A 13,751-nucleotide genomic window follows, 5' to 3' on the forward strand; every position below is an offset into this window, starting at 1 on the left:
ACCCACTAAGTGGCGCGGCCCACACTTTTTGGGGAATCACTAAATCTCTTTTCCTCCCCCTCTCTCTGTGTGTGTGTGTGTGTGTGTGAGGGTGAGTGTGTTCACTGGTATTAATCTTGTATTTATCTTTAGGATCTTTTGTGTCATAAAGACTGACCAGTAGTCCTCATGGAGATAAAAAACCTGGTTATTAGGAGGCACTGGTTCTGAGAAACTGGTTAAGTTTAGGTATAATATTTAAATTGTGGTTTAGGTTGGGGTCAAGGTTAATGGTTAGGCATTAACTGGGAAAGGTTACGGTTAGGTACAGCAGTTTGTTTAGGCTGTCCAAATGAAATATACTCAATACAGCATCCTAAAACAATAGCTGCATTAACATGTGTGTTTCTGTGTATGAGAGAGAGAGGGAGCCTTAATGCCACAAGGTGGCGTAATACATCTATAACAGCAAGAGTGACAACTGTATGATATGGAATTTATAACCAGTTGGAAAGCCATTTGAGATCACAGTCAAAGAATGAAAGCATTTACTCCTGTGATGATCATAGAGGGTGATCACTTCTGCACATTTAGAGTGCAGAAGTGAGAAATGATTCCACTCTGGGTGTACACACGCTCAAACTGACACTATGAGTAAATGAAGATATCAAAACCGATAGATTATCTGAAAAAAGATACCCACTGTATCAAAGCAACTTCTCGACAGATAAAAGCAAAACACAGACTTTATAAAACTCAGTTGGCAAGAGAGCACTTTCAGAGCCAAGAAAGATTTTGTCTAGAGCCATGGTTCTCAAACTGTGGTATGTGTACCACCAGTGGTACGTGAGCTTCCTATGGTGGTACTTGGAGGAAAATCATAAATACTGCTATGTGCTCAGACTGGAGCCGAGGAATTTTGACCAGTGTGTAGAAAATAACATCATAATAAAGTACAATAATAATAATTAGAGTCACTCTATCTCTCGTTCCATCTTAATCTAATGTCACTATACCAGTGTGTGAAGTATATGTGAGGAAGAGGAGGATGACAAGAGAGCAAATTATCTTATTGGGAATAAATCTGCCTCCTGTGAAAAGTCTGTAGCTGACTTTGCTCGGTCTATTTACACCACTGTGTTTTAACGCTGGTGATAATGGTGTTACTTCAAGAGCTTGGTTGGTGCTTGGTATAAGAAGTTTGAATTAATTAATTTCTGGCCTATTTTTCGTATTCATCCCAGCATGCACTGGGCAGGAGGAAAACCCCATGTTCACCACGACTTTCTCAGGACTCAGGATCATTCCAGAAGTTACCAGGTCCCTCTGTGGTGCCACAGCTGTCAGCCCCCCCACCACTGTCTCCATATCCACACACACCTCCTGCCACTTTGGCATCAGACATTTGCTGGTGAGTTCTCAGCTGTCTGTGCCTGAAATAGACTTTATCTGGAGCAGACCATCTTTGAGGGGGGTCCAACTCACAATGTATTCAGTGGGAATCAACTGTTCAGTTTTTAAAGCCTTGGGCAAGTCAAAGACACTGGAATTACAGTTTTTGCAACACAAGTAATCATGGTTTATGATGACTTTTGGGACATAATGTTTTTAGGGGCTTTTTAGTTGCTTGAAACAAACCTGTGTGTGTGATGGATGGTCCACGTTAGTGCTGTCCCATCTCATTCAGATGCAGCATAAATAGAAATTGAGTTGATGGCGAGGGGAAGTCACACAACAGAGTAAAAGTTTGAACCAAGCACCAAGGACTGGACCTTCAGACGCGGGACAAAAACAGAAGAGGATTGAGCAGGAGACACCGCACACAATCCTGAAGGTACTGACCAGACTTTTTCTTTACTTTATGTTCTCAGTCACATATGAAGAGCGTGCCTATAGGATAAGAACACAGATGGGGGTAGACTGAGTCTGTCAGGGAATCAGGAGGATTGGGAAAGTGGCATTTGTTGCAAGACTCCAGTTGGGGTGCGAGGTCATGCCCAAATAAGGCCTGAGGGGAGGCCATTTAAAGTTAGAGATAACATGTGCGTGGCCATTTGCTACAGAAGACCCAGGCCAGCAGGACACCTATTAGCAAACAGGGTGAGAATAAAAACTTTACTAATGCTGTACTATTTTTAAATTATGTGATCAAGTTGTGATTGCTATTTTCCAGGGAGAAATGAGAGTGAGAAATTAGTGTGTGTTGTGTTGCTTTTGAGTGGTTTCTTTACTTCTGTCCTCCTGCCATTAACCTTTAAAATGACAGAAAAAGTGTAAAGATGTTATTTTTCAGTGTGTAAAGTGGAAACAAATAATATTGGACAAATATCCTGAATAGTTTTGTGAGAAGTGCCTGTATGCAAATAAAAGTGCACTTCACGCACTGTTAGTCTCACTAGAGTTCAAATAAAGATGGCAGTCTCCGTAAAACAAGGCCCTTGCCAAAAGAACTCATTATAAGGCTACAAAAACAAAGGATTTTCTATTTTGAACCCATTATACACTCATAAAAAACATCACAAAATGTCACTTAAACACCTTTTAGCCATCAAACCCTCCTAAATGTTACACAATGTCGTAATAAATGATAATTCCATTGTCTACCAGATGGGAGACTCAATCCAGTTAAAAGACGAGGGAAACAAACACTTCCAGGCTGGAGATATTGACAAGGCCATTGAATGTTACACGAAAGCCATCAAAGAGTGCAAGGACAAGAAAGTGCTGGCTGTCATTCACAGGAACAGGTCAGCATGCTACCTAAAGAAGGTAAGCCGTTTGTCTGGTAAACCATAACACACAAGCACAGGTTAAGAGTATTCTGTATGTCAATTTTAAATGCTTCTTTTGTGTTACAGGAAAACTATACTTGTGCAGCAGCTGATGCATCCAAAGGTAAAGTCATTCAATTAAATCTGCTGTGGTCGAAAGAAGAAGAAGAAGATGCAATTATTATTATTAAGGTGTACTAAATTCTCCATGCCCTTCTTTTTTTTTAGCAATCGATGTCGACGCAGCAGACATTAAAGCCTTGTATCGGCGGTGTCAAGCTCTGGAGAAGCTTGGAAAACTAGACATGGCTTTCAAAGATGTGCAGAGATGCGCCACCATTGAACCAAAGAACAAGACCTTCCTGGAGACTCTCCGCAGGCTGGGGGCAGAAATCCAGACCAAGGTCAACACCCCCCTCACATATAATGGTGCTTTTCCACTATACAGCTCCATTAGTGATATGTGGAGTAGAGCTGTGCCCTTCCGAGGCAGGACGTGCTGGAACTGCCTAGTGGAAAAGCACCATAAGTGAATAGAAGAGTACAGATATCACATCAGATACATTAACGCAATCCACGACAAAACATTAAAATGAATTAAAAGGACATGAATATAGAAAAAAAACTACTGGGAAATGATCAAAATGTCACTTAAAGTATTTTATTTTTGTCTCCACAGCTCAAAACATCATTCTCCACAGATTCAAGAGTACAGAACATGTTTGATATTCTCCTTGATGCAGAGATGGAAAAGGACAAGAGGGAAAAGGTACAATCTGTACACATGAAAGATGAATAAAATATGGCAGAGCTTCTTTTTCTTTTTCCTTTGATGAAAACTGCATCAGTACACCACTATTTCCTCCTTCCTCTTGTATGTCTAAAGGCGGCCAACAACCTGATTGTGCTGTCACGAGAAGACGCAGGAGCCGAGAGAATCTTCCAGAACAATGGAGTGCCTCTGCTGCTCAACATGATCGAGACGGGCAAACAGGAGATGATCCTCGCTGCTGTCCGTACTCTGTCGGGAATGTGCACAGGTCACAAGGCTCGGGTGAGAAAAAGGAGTCAAGACGATAGCAACGTTCAAATCGTGAATGGGAAATCCAAAAACTAAAAAATGTGTCTTTTCACTTCTTTAAACAGGCCATGGCTGTGATGCACATGGTGGGTGTGAATAAGATGTGCAGCATCATGGCTGTGGACGACGAGGAAATCTCTCTGGCAACCTGCAACCTCATCCAGTGCATTAACGACTCGCTCACCGGTGGAGATACACGGGAATATGGGAAAGAAGAGGCCTTGGTTTTGGGTGAGACAGGATTGACATGTGTGACACCAGCTATCTCAGTCTTTCCTAAACTTTTCAACCCACTTTTTTTATATATATATAACAACTATTTATTAAAAGAAAATGCAGCATGATATTGTACATTGCAAATGATTTTTTTCCCCTAAGTCCGCTCAAGGATTTTAGAAAAGATTTAACAAATGAGGGTGAGGCAGATTTCCACAGCAACACAATCCTCCCGTGTGCAATTAGAGAAGTAAAACAGTTTATTTGAAGATTTGTCATGGCATTATTTTTCTCTGGTTTCCCAAAAATAGCTACAGTATGTGTGGTGGTGGTGAAATTTGAATCAGTATCACGTTGAAGAATGCTTCGCAAAAGAGAGAGAGAGAGAGAGAGAGAGGAAAGGCATCTATTACATTTTTCCTCTACTGTATCCACCTGTATGTAGCACCTTAAACTAAATTAGTACAAGAAGAGGATGAGTTCACCGCTTCTAAAGTTTTTCTCATTCCACTTTGACAAACCCCCAGGACACACTTACTGCCATTTCTGATCTATTTCTATTAAAATATAAATTAAATAATGTAAATTAAAGATATTACCAAGAGCTATATATTTGATAAATTATTATTAGAACAGTGGTTCTCAAACGTTTTATACCAAGTACCACTTGAGAAGACATAAGCTGACTATTATTTTGTTATTTGTTTCCGGTAAAATTCCTCAGCTCCACTCTGATCTCATACTCTGGTTTATACAGTAGAACAGCATTTCTGATTTTCCTCCAAGTACCACCAGAGGAAGCTTGCGTACCACTGGTGGTACACGAACCACAGGTTGGATGGACCGTGGATTTAAAACACATAAATCTTATAAGACAGCTAATGTATTGGACACTTTTCAATAATCTGTCCCTCTGCAGATGCATCTAAAGACCTGAAAACCATTCTGCTGTCGCTGCTGGAGATGCTCATTAGTAAGAAGGTGTCTGGCCATGGCAGAGACCAGGCGCTGAACCTGCTGGCCAAGAACGTACCACGCAAAGACAAGAAGGAGAAAGAAAACACCACAGCCCTCTTCACCATCGATCACGGTGAGCCGTCATTTGGTTTGTGCGGTACTTTCCCTAAAATCAGTGTCATGGTGTACTGAGGAGATACCTGCACATTTAAACATTTTATCTTCCAAGGAAAGCTGTGGAAACATCCAAGTGTTTTGGAATCTGTTGTCACATTCAACATTTCAGCCCTGGTTTGTTTCTAACCCATTAAACAAAATCATAAAACTGAGCAGAAAATGTGTTGGAGTGGAAGAGAAATCCATTTCCCATACAACACAAACACACCACACAGCCAATTCCGTTACTTCCTCTCAGGCACTGACATTGAACTGAAAATGGACACACAGTGGAGTAGTGGATAGCACATTTGCCGCACAGCAAGAAGACTGACAGGTTTGAATCCAGTCTCCTCTCTCAGTCCAAAAACATGCAAAGAAATACACTTGGACGCTCTAAATTGACCATAAGTGGGATTGTAAGAGTGAATAGTTGTTTGTCTCTTCAATGAACTGGTGACCGATCAACCTTTTTGCTCTATGTCAACTGGGATTATCTTCAACCTTCATACATCCATCCGGTGGAGGATAAAGCTGTAGACAATGAGTAAGTGAGAGTGAATTGAATCAGTATGTTTCTGTTTCCAGGTCTGAAGAAGATCCTCAAGGTGTGTGGTCAGGTCCCTGAGCTGCCAGACCAGCTGCCGTTAACAGAGAACACACAGCTGATCGCCAGTGTGCTCCTCAACAAGCTCTACGACGACCTCAAATGTGACCCGGAGAGAACCAACTACAGAGAAATTTGTGACGAATACATCAAGTCAGTTCATAAAATACTGAGCCCGATCCATTAAATAATGCCAATACTTTTCAAATTGCAACATTACATAACCTCTTGTTCTCTCATCCTCTTTGGACAGATCTAAAATTGACCCCAATAACATGGATAAGACACTTCACGCTATCAACACCATCTCCGGATTGCTGCAGGGACCCTTCGACGTGGGCAATGCCCTGATTGGGCGGCAAGGCATCATGGAGATGATGGTGGCACTGTGCGGCTCAGACCGCGAGGTGGACCAGATGGTCGCCGTGGAGGCGCTGATCCACGCCTCGACAAAGATGAGCCGCGCCTCCTTCATCATCTCCAACGGCGTGTCACTGCTCAAAGACATCTACAAGAACACCAAGAACGAGAAGATTAAAATACGTTCACTGGTGGTGAGTGCAGATTCATTGGGGTTTGAGACCCAGCTCTGTGTTTATGTGTGTGTACATATACTCATATTCATAACCCCCAACCCCCAGGGTCTCTGTAAACTGGGCTCAGCTGGAGGTGATGACTACAGTTTACGGCAGTTTGCTGAGGGCTCCACAGAGAAACTGGCCAAGCAGTGCAGGAAGTGAGTGTTCACACAGAAACTGCTATGTTTCCTAGGTTATTGTGATGTTGTGGTACCAAGGTCGAGATTAAAACTCAGGCGAGGCACAACCTTTGCTTTGGTTGCTCCTAAACATCCCCCCCAACATTAAACTTTCTCCTAGATTGTTGAACGAACTGTCCCCCAAACATTAAACTTGCTCCAAAATTGTATTTCAGACTTGAGACGATGATACGCAGACGATGTAAACGTTATCACTGTACAAATTCTGTGTTAAATACCTCCCTCTTTTACTCCAGGTGGCTCTGTAATCCCCAGATTGATAGCAAAACAAAGAAGTGGGCCATTGAGGGTCTTGCTTACCTGACTAACGACGCTGATGTGAAAGATGACTTTGTTGAGGATGAGCTTGCCATGAAAGCCATGTTTGAACTGGCCAAGGTAAAGAAAACCCAGATCAGAAGGAAAAGTACTGTATATCTGATCAGATTTGGGAATTGACCCAGTTTCTCTTTTCTGTTTTCAGTCCAAGGACAAGACGATCTTATACGCAGTAGCTTGCACTTTGGTGAACTGCACCAACTCCTATGAAAAGAAGGACATTCTCCCTGAGCTGGTTCAGCTTGCCAAGTTTTCAAAGCAACACGTGCCCGAGCAACACCCTAAGGTACAAGAGGAAGGAAGGAAAAACTCTCAGACAGAAAACCCTAACCATAAAAATGCACATGTATGCATAAACACACTTACAGTATGCCGCGTTGTTTTTTTTTACAGGACAAGAAGGACTTCATTGACAAGAGAGTGAAAAGGATGTTGAAGGCTGGCATCATATCAGCTCTCACTGTCATGGTCAAAGCAGACAACGCCATCCTCACCGACCAGACCAAGGAGCTGCTGGCAAGGTATGAAGAAGCGTCTCCTAGTATATGTGGTGATGATGATGATGATGATGATGTGTCAGTGTGTATCCACGGGCAACCGATCGCAACTTTACCTACAAGAATCTTAACTACTGCTTTGCATCGTCAAAATTTGCATTCTAGACGATGAATCTTTGCCATGAAGTTCACTGACTTCACGTGTGTTAATCACGCTGGTGTCCACTCACATACAGTATGTCATGCTTTATTTTCTGTTTTTCTCTAAACAGGAACATCATTTTACAAAATCTACCTCTATCAGAGGAGACATGAAACAATGTTTAATGACATTTTAAATAAGTGAAAGGGAGACAAAGTTTCCCAAAGACAAGTTCAAACAGGGTTGCAACCATCAGAGTCACCCCCTGGTGACTATTTCTATTTCTATATATGGTTTTTGGTGTGTAACAGTGTGTCGCAGGGTAGGAAATTAACTAATTTCCTTCAACATGGACTTCTCTGCTCTTGTGGAATATGTTTCCAGGGCCATTTTTATCAAATGTTGGGAAATACCTTGTTTCTTTGTTCTTTCTGCCAAAAGTGAACTATTTTACAATTTGACAGATATTTCAAGGGCATGTTATCCCGAGCCCAAACTAATTGTCTGCATCAGATACATTAGAACATGTGATTAATCATAAAATGACATCTAATAGACACCTGCATAGCCGATTTTGTCAATTTTCAGTCAATTTTTTATAATAAGTTGATGTGATGTCATACTTTTGTAATATTCAGGTTCTTTTCATATCAAGATGCCGAGACACATACTCTAAATGTACCGTTACATTTGTTAGAATTTGGGAACAGAAGCAAATGCGGAAATGAATAATCATACAAAATCAAGGATGATTTACAATGATTTGTAAAAAATATTCTCTTTATTTTATCTCCAGGGTTTTCTTGGCGTTATCAGATGATCCTAAAGACCGTGGTATTATTGTAGCTGAAGGCGGAGGAAAGGTGAGCGATAGATTTGTAAATCACTGTATGTTGCACAAAACAAATGTATAAAATCTACAACATTATTAGAATCACACTGGAGTGGAAGAAGCCCTTCCATGTATTCCGACTCTGAGTGCGCTTAATAATTTTCTAATGCCACCGACCAGACAAACTGGTTCTATAAACTTCAGCGTTCAGTCTGATACTCGCTGCTCTGATTTTAAATCAAACTATTCTGCGCTCAGGCTTTGATTCCACTCGCTCTGGAAGGGACAGAAGCTGGAAAAGTGAAAGCCTGTCATTCTCTTGCAAAGATCGCAGCAATTTCCAACCCTGAAATTGCCTTCCCTGGTGAGAGGGTAAGACATTCTACATGATTTCCTTGGCAGTTGCATTTGAAATGACAGCGAGAGAAGAAGGAGAATGGAAATGTTCCCCCCCTCACTATACTTCACTTAGTTTCTATTCTTCTCTGGTGTTCTGGTGGTTTAACGTATGCTTTTCTTTTTCTTCTCCTGGTTGGCAGGTATACGAGGTGGTGCGGCCTTTAGTCAACCTCCTTCACTCTGACAGAGATGGAATGCAGAACTACGAAGCTCTGAAAGGCCTCACCAACTTTGCTGGCTTCAGTGAAAAACTGAGGTGACGTTCTTCACCACTGTCGCACTAACAGTTACGGCTCATGAAACATGAAATGTCAATGCAACTCTTAGGTCTCTCCTTTTTTGACAGTGCTCCATAAAATGTTCACACATTTGCATCAATAGTCTATTGCAGGTTGTTAAAGATGGAATTTGTTGTAGAGGTTTTTCTGGGCTGGTGGAACTTTGCATCTGCTGCTTGATGAACTTATTGTAGTTAAACTGTACGCTCTTCCCCCCCCCCAAGACTAAAGATCATGAAAGAGAAAGCCCTGCCCGAAATTGAGAACTACATGTTTGAGGAGCACGAGCAGCTGAGGCAAGCTGCCACCGAGTGCATGTGCAACCTCGTGACATGTAAAGAGGTGAGAGAATAATAAAACACATCAACACATGCAAATTGTGTGTTAGCGAAGATCTTTGCGGCTTACGACTGGAAATGTCAACTGTGGTTCAGGTTCAAGAGCGTTACCTGGAAGACGGCAACGATAAGCTGAAGCTGCTGGTGCTGCTCTGTGGCGAGGACGAAGACGAGCTTCAGGTCGCCGCGGCTGGAGCTCTGGCCATGATCACGGCGGCTCAGAAGAAGCTCTGCACCAAAATGACCCACGTGGTATGTACAATAGTCATGTCACATGTTCTAAATCCCTGTGGTTAGCTACACTACATGGACACAAGTATTTGGCCGCACCTGTTTAGTATTGAATTCAGGTTTCAATCAGGCTTTGGGCTCAGCTCGGCCCATGAAATTGATTGGGGGGTTATCATGTGGCCTACGGGCCTCGAGTTTGAGACCTCTGTTGTAGAAGTTGCTATTGATAATAACTGGTAGACAGGAATACATTTGCGTCCATGTTTTTTTCCGACTTCTCTCTGGAACACGGTGACGTCACTCCCGGCTCTGACTTCCGATATAAATGGAACGTAGCAGAAAGCCTCGTTTTAAACCACAGACTCTCATGTGACATTCACACACTCTGCTGTGTTCGCTAAATGACTGATTTCTCCCAAACAGACGGGCCAGTGGCTTGAGATCCTGCAGAGGTTATGTCTCCATACTCACCCCAGCATCCAGCACCGCGGCCTGGTGATCGTCTACAACATGCTCAACTGCGACGACAACGAGCTGGCCAAGAAGCTGATCGAGAGCGAGCTGCTGGAGATCCTCACGGTGATCGGCAAAGCGGAGGACAATCCCAAGAGGCAGGAGCCCATCAACGTGGCGCGCACGTGTCTTGTCAAAGCTATGGAGCTCTGCCTCATCAAACCTTTCTCCACCCCTTCTTAAAATGCCTGCAGCAATGGACCTTTTTATTCTTTCTTTACTTCCTTTGTTAAATAGAGACATTTCGTTTTTTCCAAATGCCTTTTTCTACATCAAAGATATTATAAATCCCAGTCTCTTAGCATTTTCTCTCATAATATCAGAGGCTACTTTTAAAAAAACAGGGATGAATGCAGGAGTTCCCTGGCCTTTGTGCACTATAGGATCATAAAAAGAAAGATATGATGTCCTGTGATGCACTAAATCAAGATGCACCAGGTTTTATATATATTGTCCTGTGATCAATATACAATGATTATGACAGGATGATCAACACACATGGCCATTGTGCACCAGTCTGTTGTCAGTCCATCACAGAACCCATTTCACTGATGCACCCGTTTGTAACATTTGCAGTTGAACTGCAGGTAAACTTGTAGTTTAGTCCTGGATAAAGGTGAAATGACTGAAACTCTCTTAGCTTCAAACATCGTTCCGGTTCTTCTTCTCCTATTTTGGTTTTTGGATCCATCAAAAAGTTTTGTTGTCTTGTACAATGACAATAAAGGCTTTCTATTCTACTCTATTCTATTATATTCTATTCTATTATATTCTATTTTATTCTATTCTATTCTATTCTATTTGCAGAGGAAGCTGTCACACGATTATTTCAAACATGCAAATATATACTGTAACAAAACAACAAAAAAACAGAGGAGGAGAAAAGAAAACAGCACAATGATTTACATCACCAAAGTACAACTTATTTACTCCCACCCCTTATCCATAAAGTACTAACAACATGACTATTTTCTTATTTCTATATATGTTTTATTACATTTCTGACGTGTGAATTCGAGTTATGATGCGTTACACACAGTGGCTAAAAAGTTGTGCTTGTGAGGGAAAGGTTGATTAACTGTGCACGTCCGGCAGAAAACTCCTCTGAGGCTACATCCACACTGCTCTGCCGTCCACGCTCCACTGATATCTTCAAGCTGCAAAAAATGGTGAAATTAGCTTCACTGAAAATGATGACACAGTTACTGGCAGTCACTTCAGGCTCAGTGATGTTAGCAGTTTAAGTTCACGTCTCAGTAGCTGTTCTACACTCAAATAACATTTTTCCGGCTACATTAGTAGAGCGATATATAGATTGTGTAAATTATGAAGGAATAAAATGGTACAATGAACAACAATGAACGTCTACACGGTGCAGTTTAGTGCATGTTATGGAGGCACAGAGGTGCAGGTACTTTAGCTATATTATGTTGTTTGTACAGGTTTATTGCACTTGGGTTGGGATTAAAAATCACCACACAGACAATAATCCCTTTAACATTTAATTATTAGGATTATTATCATTATTATTATGAGTGAGGTGTTGCTTGACAAAAAAGTGAGTCGGAAGAGGAGAATCTGTGAGATTCCCTGACAACCAAAATATTCATCCATCCATCAATCTACGCTTTATCCTCCAGTCCCGAGGGGGCGAAAGGGGGTGTCGCCCCCTCGTGAAGACGGTCCTGCTCCCTTTAACCCGATGCTGGGCCTGGCTCATGATCATTGAGGGGTGCTGGTGCCAAGCTCAGCTGACATAGGGCAAAAGGTGGGGTCACACCCTGGATAGATCACCAGTCCATCACAGGGACACATGGAGACAAACAACCATTCACTCTTGCTCTGGTCCATTTAGAGTGTCCAATTTACCTAATCCCCAAATCTGCTTGTCTTTGGACTGTAGGAGGAAACCGGAGAACCCGGAGAAAACCCACGTATGGGGAGAACATTGAAACCTGGAAACCCAGGTTCGCAACAACCCAGGTTGTTGTGGAAAAAACAATCACATTTTTTCCAGTCTGTACCCAGGGGCCCCACTGTCTCACAATCCATCCCAGTACATCTGGAGCCTCCAGGTGTATTTGTCTACGCCTGCTGGAACCAGCAGAGGGAGTGTTCGAGCAGCTGCTCAAATTAGGTTTAGCACTGTGTGGCAGGGCTGTATGTAAAGAGGCAGGGCAGGGACTCACTCTCTCACTTACTCACTCACTCACTCACTCACTCACTCACTCACTCACTGACTGAGGGACACAGACGAGGCTTCTTTGCTGCGCTCAGTAAGAGCTGTGAGTCTTCAGGAGTCCACACTCTGCTGCGGAAATTAATAACATCCATTTGTTTTTGCTGCTGGGGACAGTCCACTGGAGGAGGAGGAGGAGGAGGAGGAGGAGGAGGACAGGGTTTTTTTCTGTCTCTGTCTCTGTCCCTCTGTGTGTGTGTGTGTGTGAGAGAGAGAAAGAGAGAGAGGACTGCAGCAGCAGACACACTGAGGAGGAAAACGACTGGCTGGTAAGATGATGTTTGTTTGATGTTTGCTGCGTAACACTGTACAGTATATACTGTACACACACACACACACACACACACACACACTGAGTGTGTGTGACATGTGTCACTCCTCAGGTTGTTGTCAGGTGAGAGATAAAATGCAGGTGCGTTTACTAAAAAGAATAAGAAGATTAGAAGAAGTCATCCAGATGTTCTGTTGCGCTGCTGCTTCACAGTGTGTTTATATCATCTAATAATTGTATGATTTAACCTATGTTATTTTATTTAAGTTTATAAAAGTGAAATTAGATGAAATGTGGCTGATTTGAACCTTTAAACCCCCCCCCCCTCCCCATGTAAATTTACTGTGAAAAATTGAAATCTGTCCATTTGAATGGGAAATGAGGCAATCATCATGTTTGACGGCTGTCACACATTAATCTAAAGAGGAAGGAAGTCATTTCTACCAGAAGTTGTCCCTTCTTTTCTTCTTCTCTCAGTTATGAACTCCCTCCTGTGATGTGAGAACACAGTTATTCTAGGAATCCCTCCGTTTATTTCCCTTTAAATCACTGGAGGATAAATAGTTTGACAAATAGACAGAGAAAGTCATCTATGAACTATTTTGGATCAAAGAGATTAGCTTTGCACAAACAAATGGATACAAAAAGCAGCTTTGTTTAATTTATTATTTGATGTATTCTTGCCACATGCATTTATACTGTTGTTTACTTATTATTATGACGGGCTGCATCGATTGTTAATTGATTACTAACTATTTTAATTATTGATTAATGGGTTTGAGTGTTTTCAATAATCAAAACAAGCGTTCTGATTTTTCAGCTTCTTAAATGTGAATATGTTCAGGTTTCGTTTTGACTGAAACTGATTCATTTTTGGTTTGTGGACATTTGAGAACATCATCATTTTTGAGGTTTGGGGGAAACACCGATCAAACATTTTTCTCAACATTTGTCTGGCATTTTATGGACCAAACAAGTTCTCGATTACTGAAGAAAATAAGCGTTAGTCGCAGCCCTATTATTATGCATTTCATGCACTTTTATCTCACTCTTCTAACTTAGGTTTACAAACAAAAAATTAAATAAAAAATCCATGCCTAAATATCATGACAATTTTCACGGATGAATCTGGAAACTTTTGTTCATGG

At 41.8% G+C, this 13,751-nt stretch overlaps 2 protein-coding genes across 3 annotated transcripts in view; both read left to right on the top strand.

Moving 5' to 3' along the window:
• The first annotated feature begins 1,667 nt into the window (after window positions 1-1,667).
• On the top strand, window positions 1,668-10,833 carry unc45b (unc-45 myosin chaperone B). Of its 2 annotated transcripts, none has more exons than XM_058637149.1 (20): window positions 1,668-1,813; window positions 2,587-2,748; window positions 2,838-2,874; window positions 2,979-3,154; window positions 3,430-3,519; window positions 3,637-3,804; window positions 3,897-4,062; window positions 4,967-5,137; window positions 5,749-5,920; window positions 6,021-6,321; window positions 6,409-6,503; window positions 6,782-6,923; window positions 7,009-7,149; window positions 7,257-7,384; window positions 8,299-8,365; window positions 8,593-8,706; window positions 8,874-8,989; window positions 9,236-9,353; window positions 9,446-9,601; window positions 10,004-10,833. In XM_058637149.1, exons 2-20 carry the CDS (start codon window positions 2,587-2,589, stop codon window positions 10,274-10,276), a joined length of 2,793 nt encoding a protein of 930 aa, XP_058493132.1. In that variant the 5' UTR covers window positions 1,668-1,813; the 3' UTR covers window positions 10,277-10,833. The 2 variants fall into 2 exon arrangements, with proteins under 2 accessions (XP_058493132.1, XP_058493131.1); XM_058637148.1 differs by lacking the exon at window positions 1,668-1,813 and adding an exon at window positions 1,987-2,079.
• A 1,506-nt stretch (window positions 10,834-12,339) lies between these two features.
• pip5k1bb (phosphatidylinositol-4-phosphate 5-kinase, type I, beta b) overlaps window positions 12,340-13,751 on the top strand; it is a 47,565-nt gene continuing 46,153 nt past the window's right edge. The window contains exon 1 of the mRNA XM_058636767.1: window positions 12,340-12,601. The gene's annotated coding sequence lies outside the window, so the exon portion shown is untranslated. The remainder of the gene's footprint in view (window positions 12,602-13,751) is intronic.

Source organism: Solea solea, chromosome 8 (assembly GCF_958295425.1).
Source record: "Solea solea chromosome 8, fSolSol10.1, whole genome shotgun sequence".
Classification (NCBI taxonomy): domain Eukaryota; kingdom Metazoa; phylum Chordata; class Actinopteri; order Pleuronectiformes; family Soleidae; genus Solea; species Solea solea.

Excerpts from the sequence above, each read along its gene's own strand:
- unc45b (XM_058637148.1), top strand. The coding sequence starts at position 2,020 with ATGTGCGTGGCCATTTGCTACAGAAGACCCAGGCCAGCAGGACACCTA. Across the intron at positions 3,520-3,636 it reads AAAAGGACAAGAGGGAAAAG|GCGGCCAACAACCTGATTGT; the intron begins GTACAATCTGTA and ends GTATGTCTAAAG. Across the intron at positions 3,805-3,896 it reads GCACAGGTCACAAGGCTCGG|GCCATGGCTGTGATGCACAT; the intron begins GTGAGAAAAAGG and ends TTCTTTAAACAG.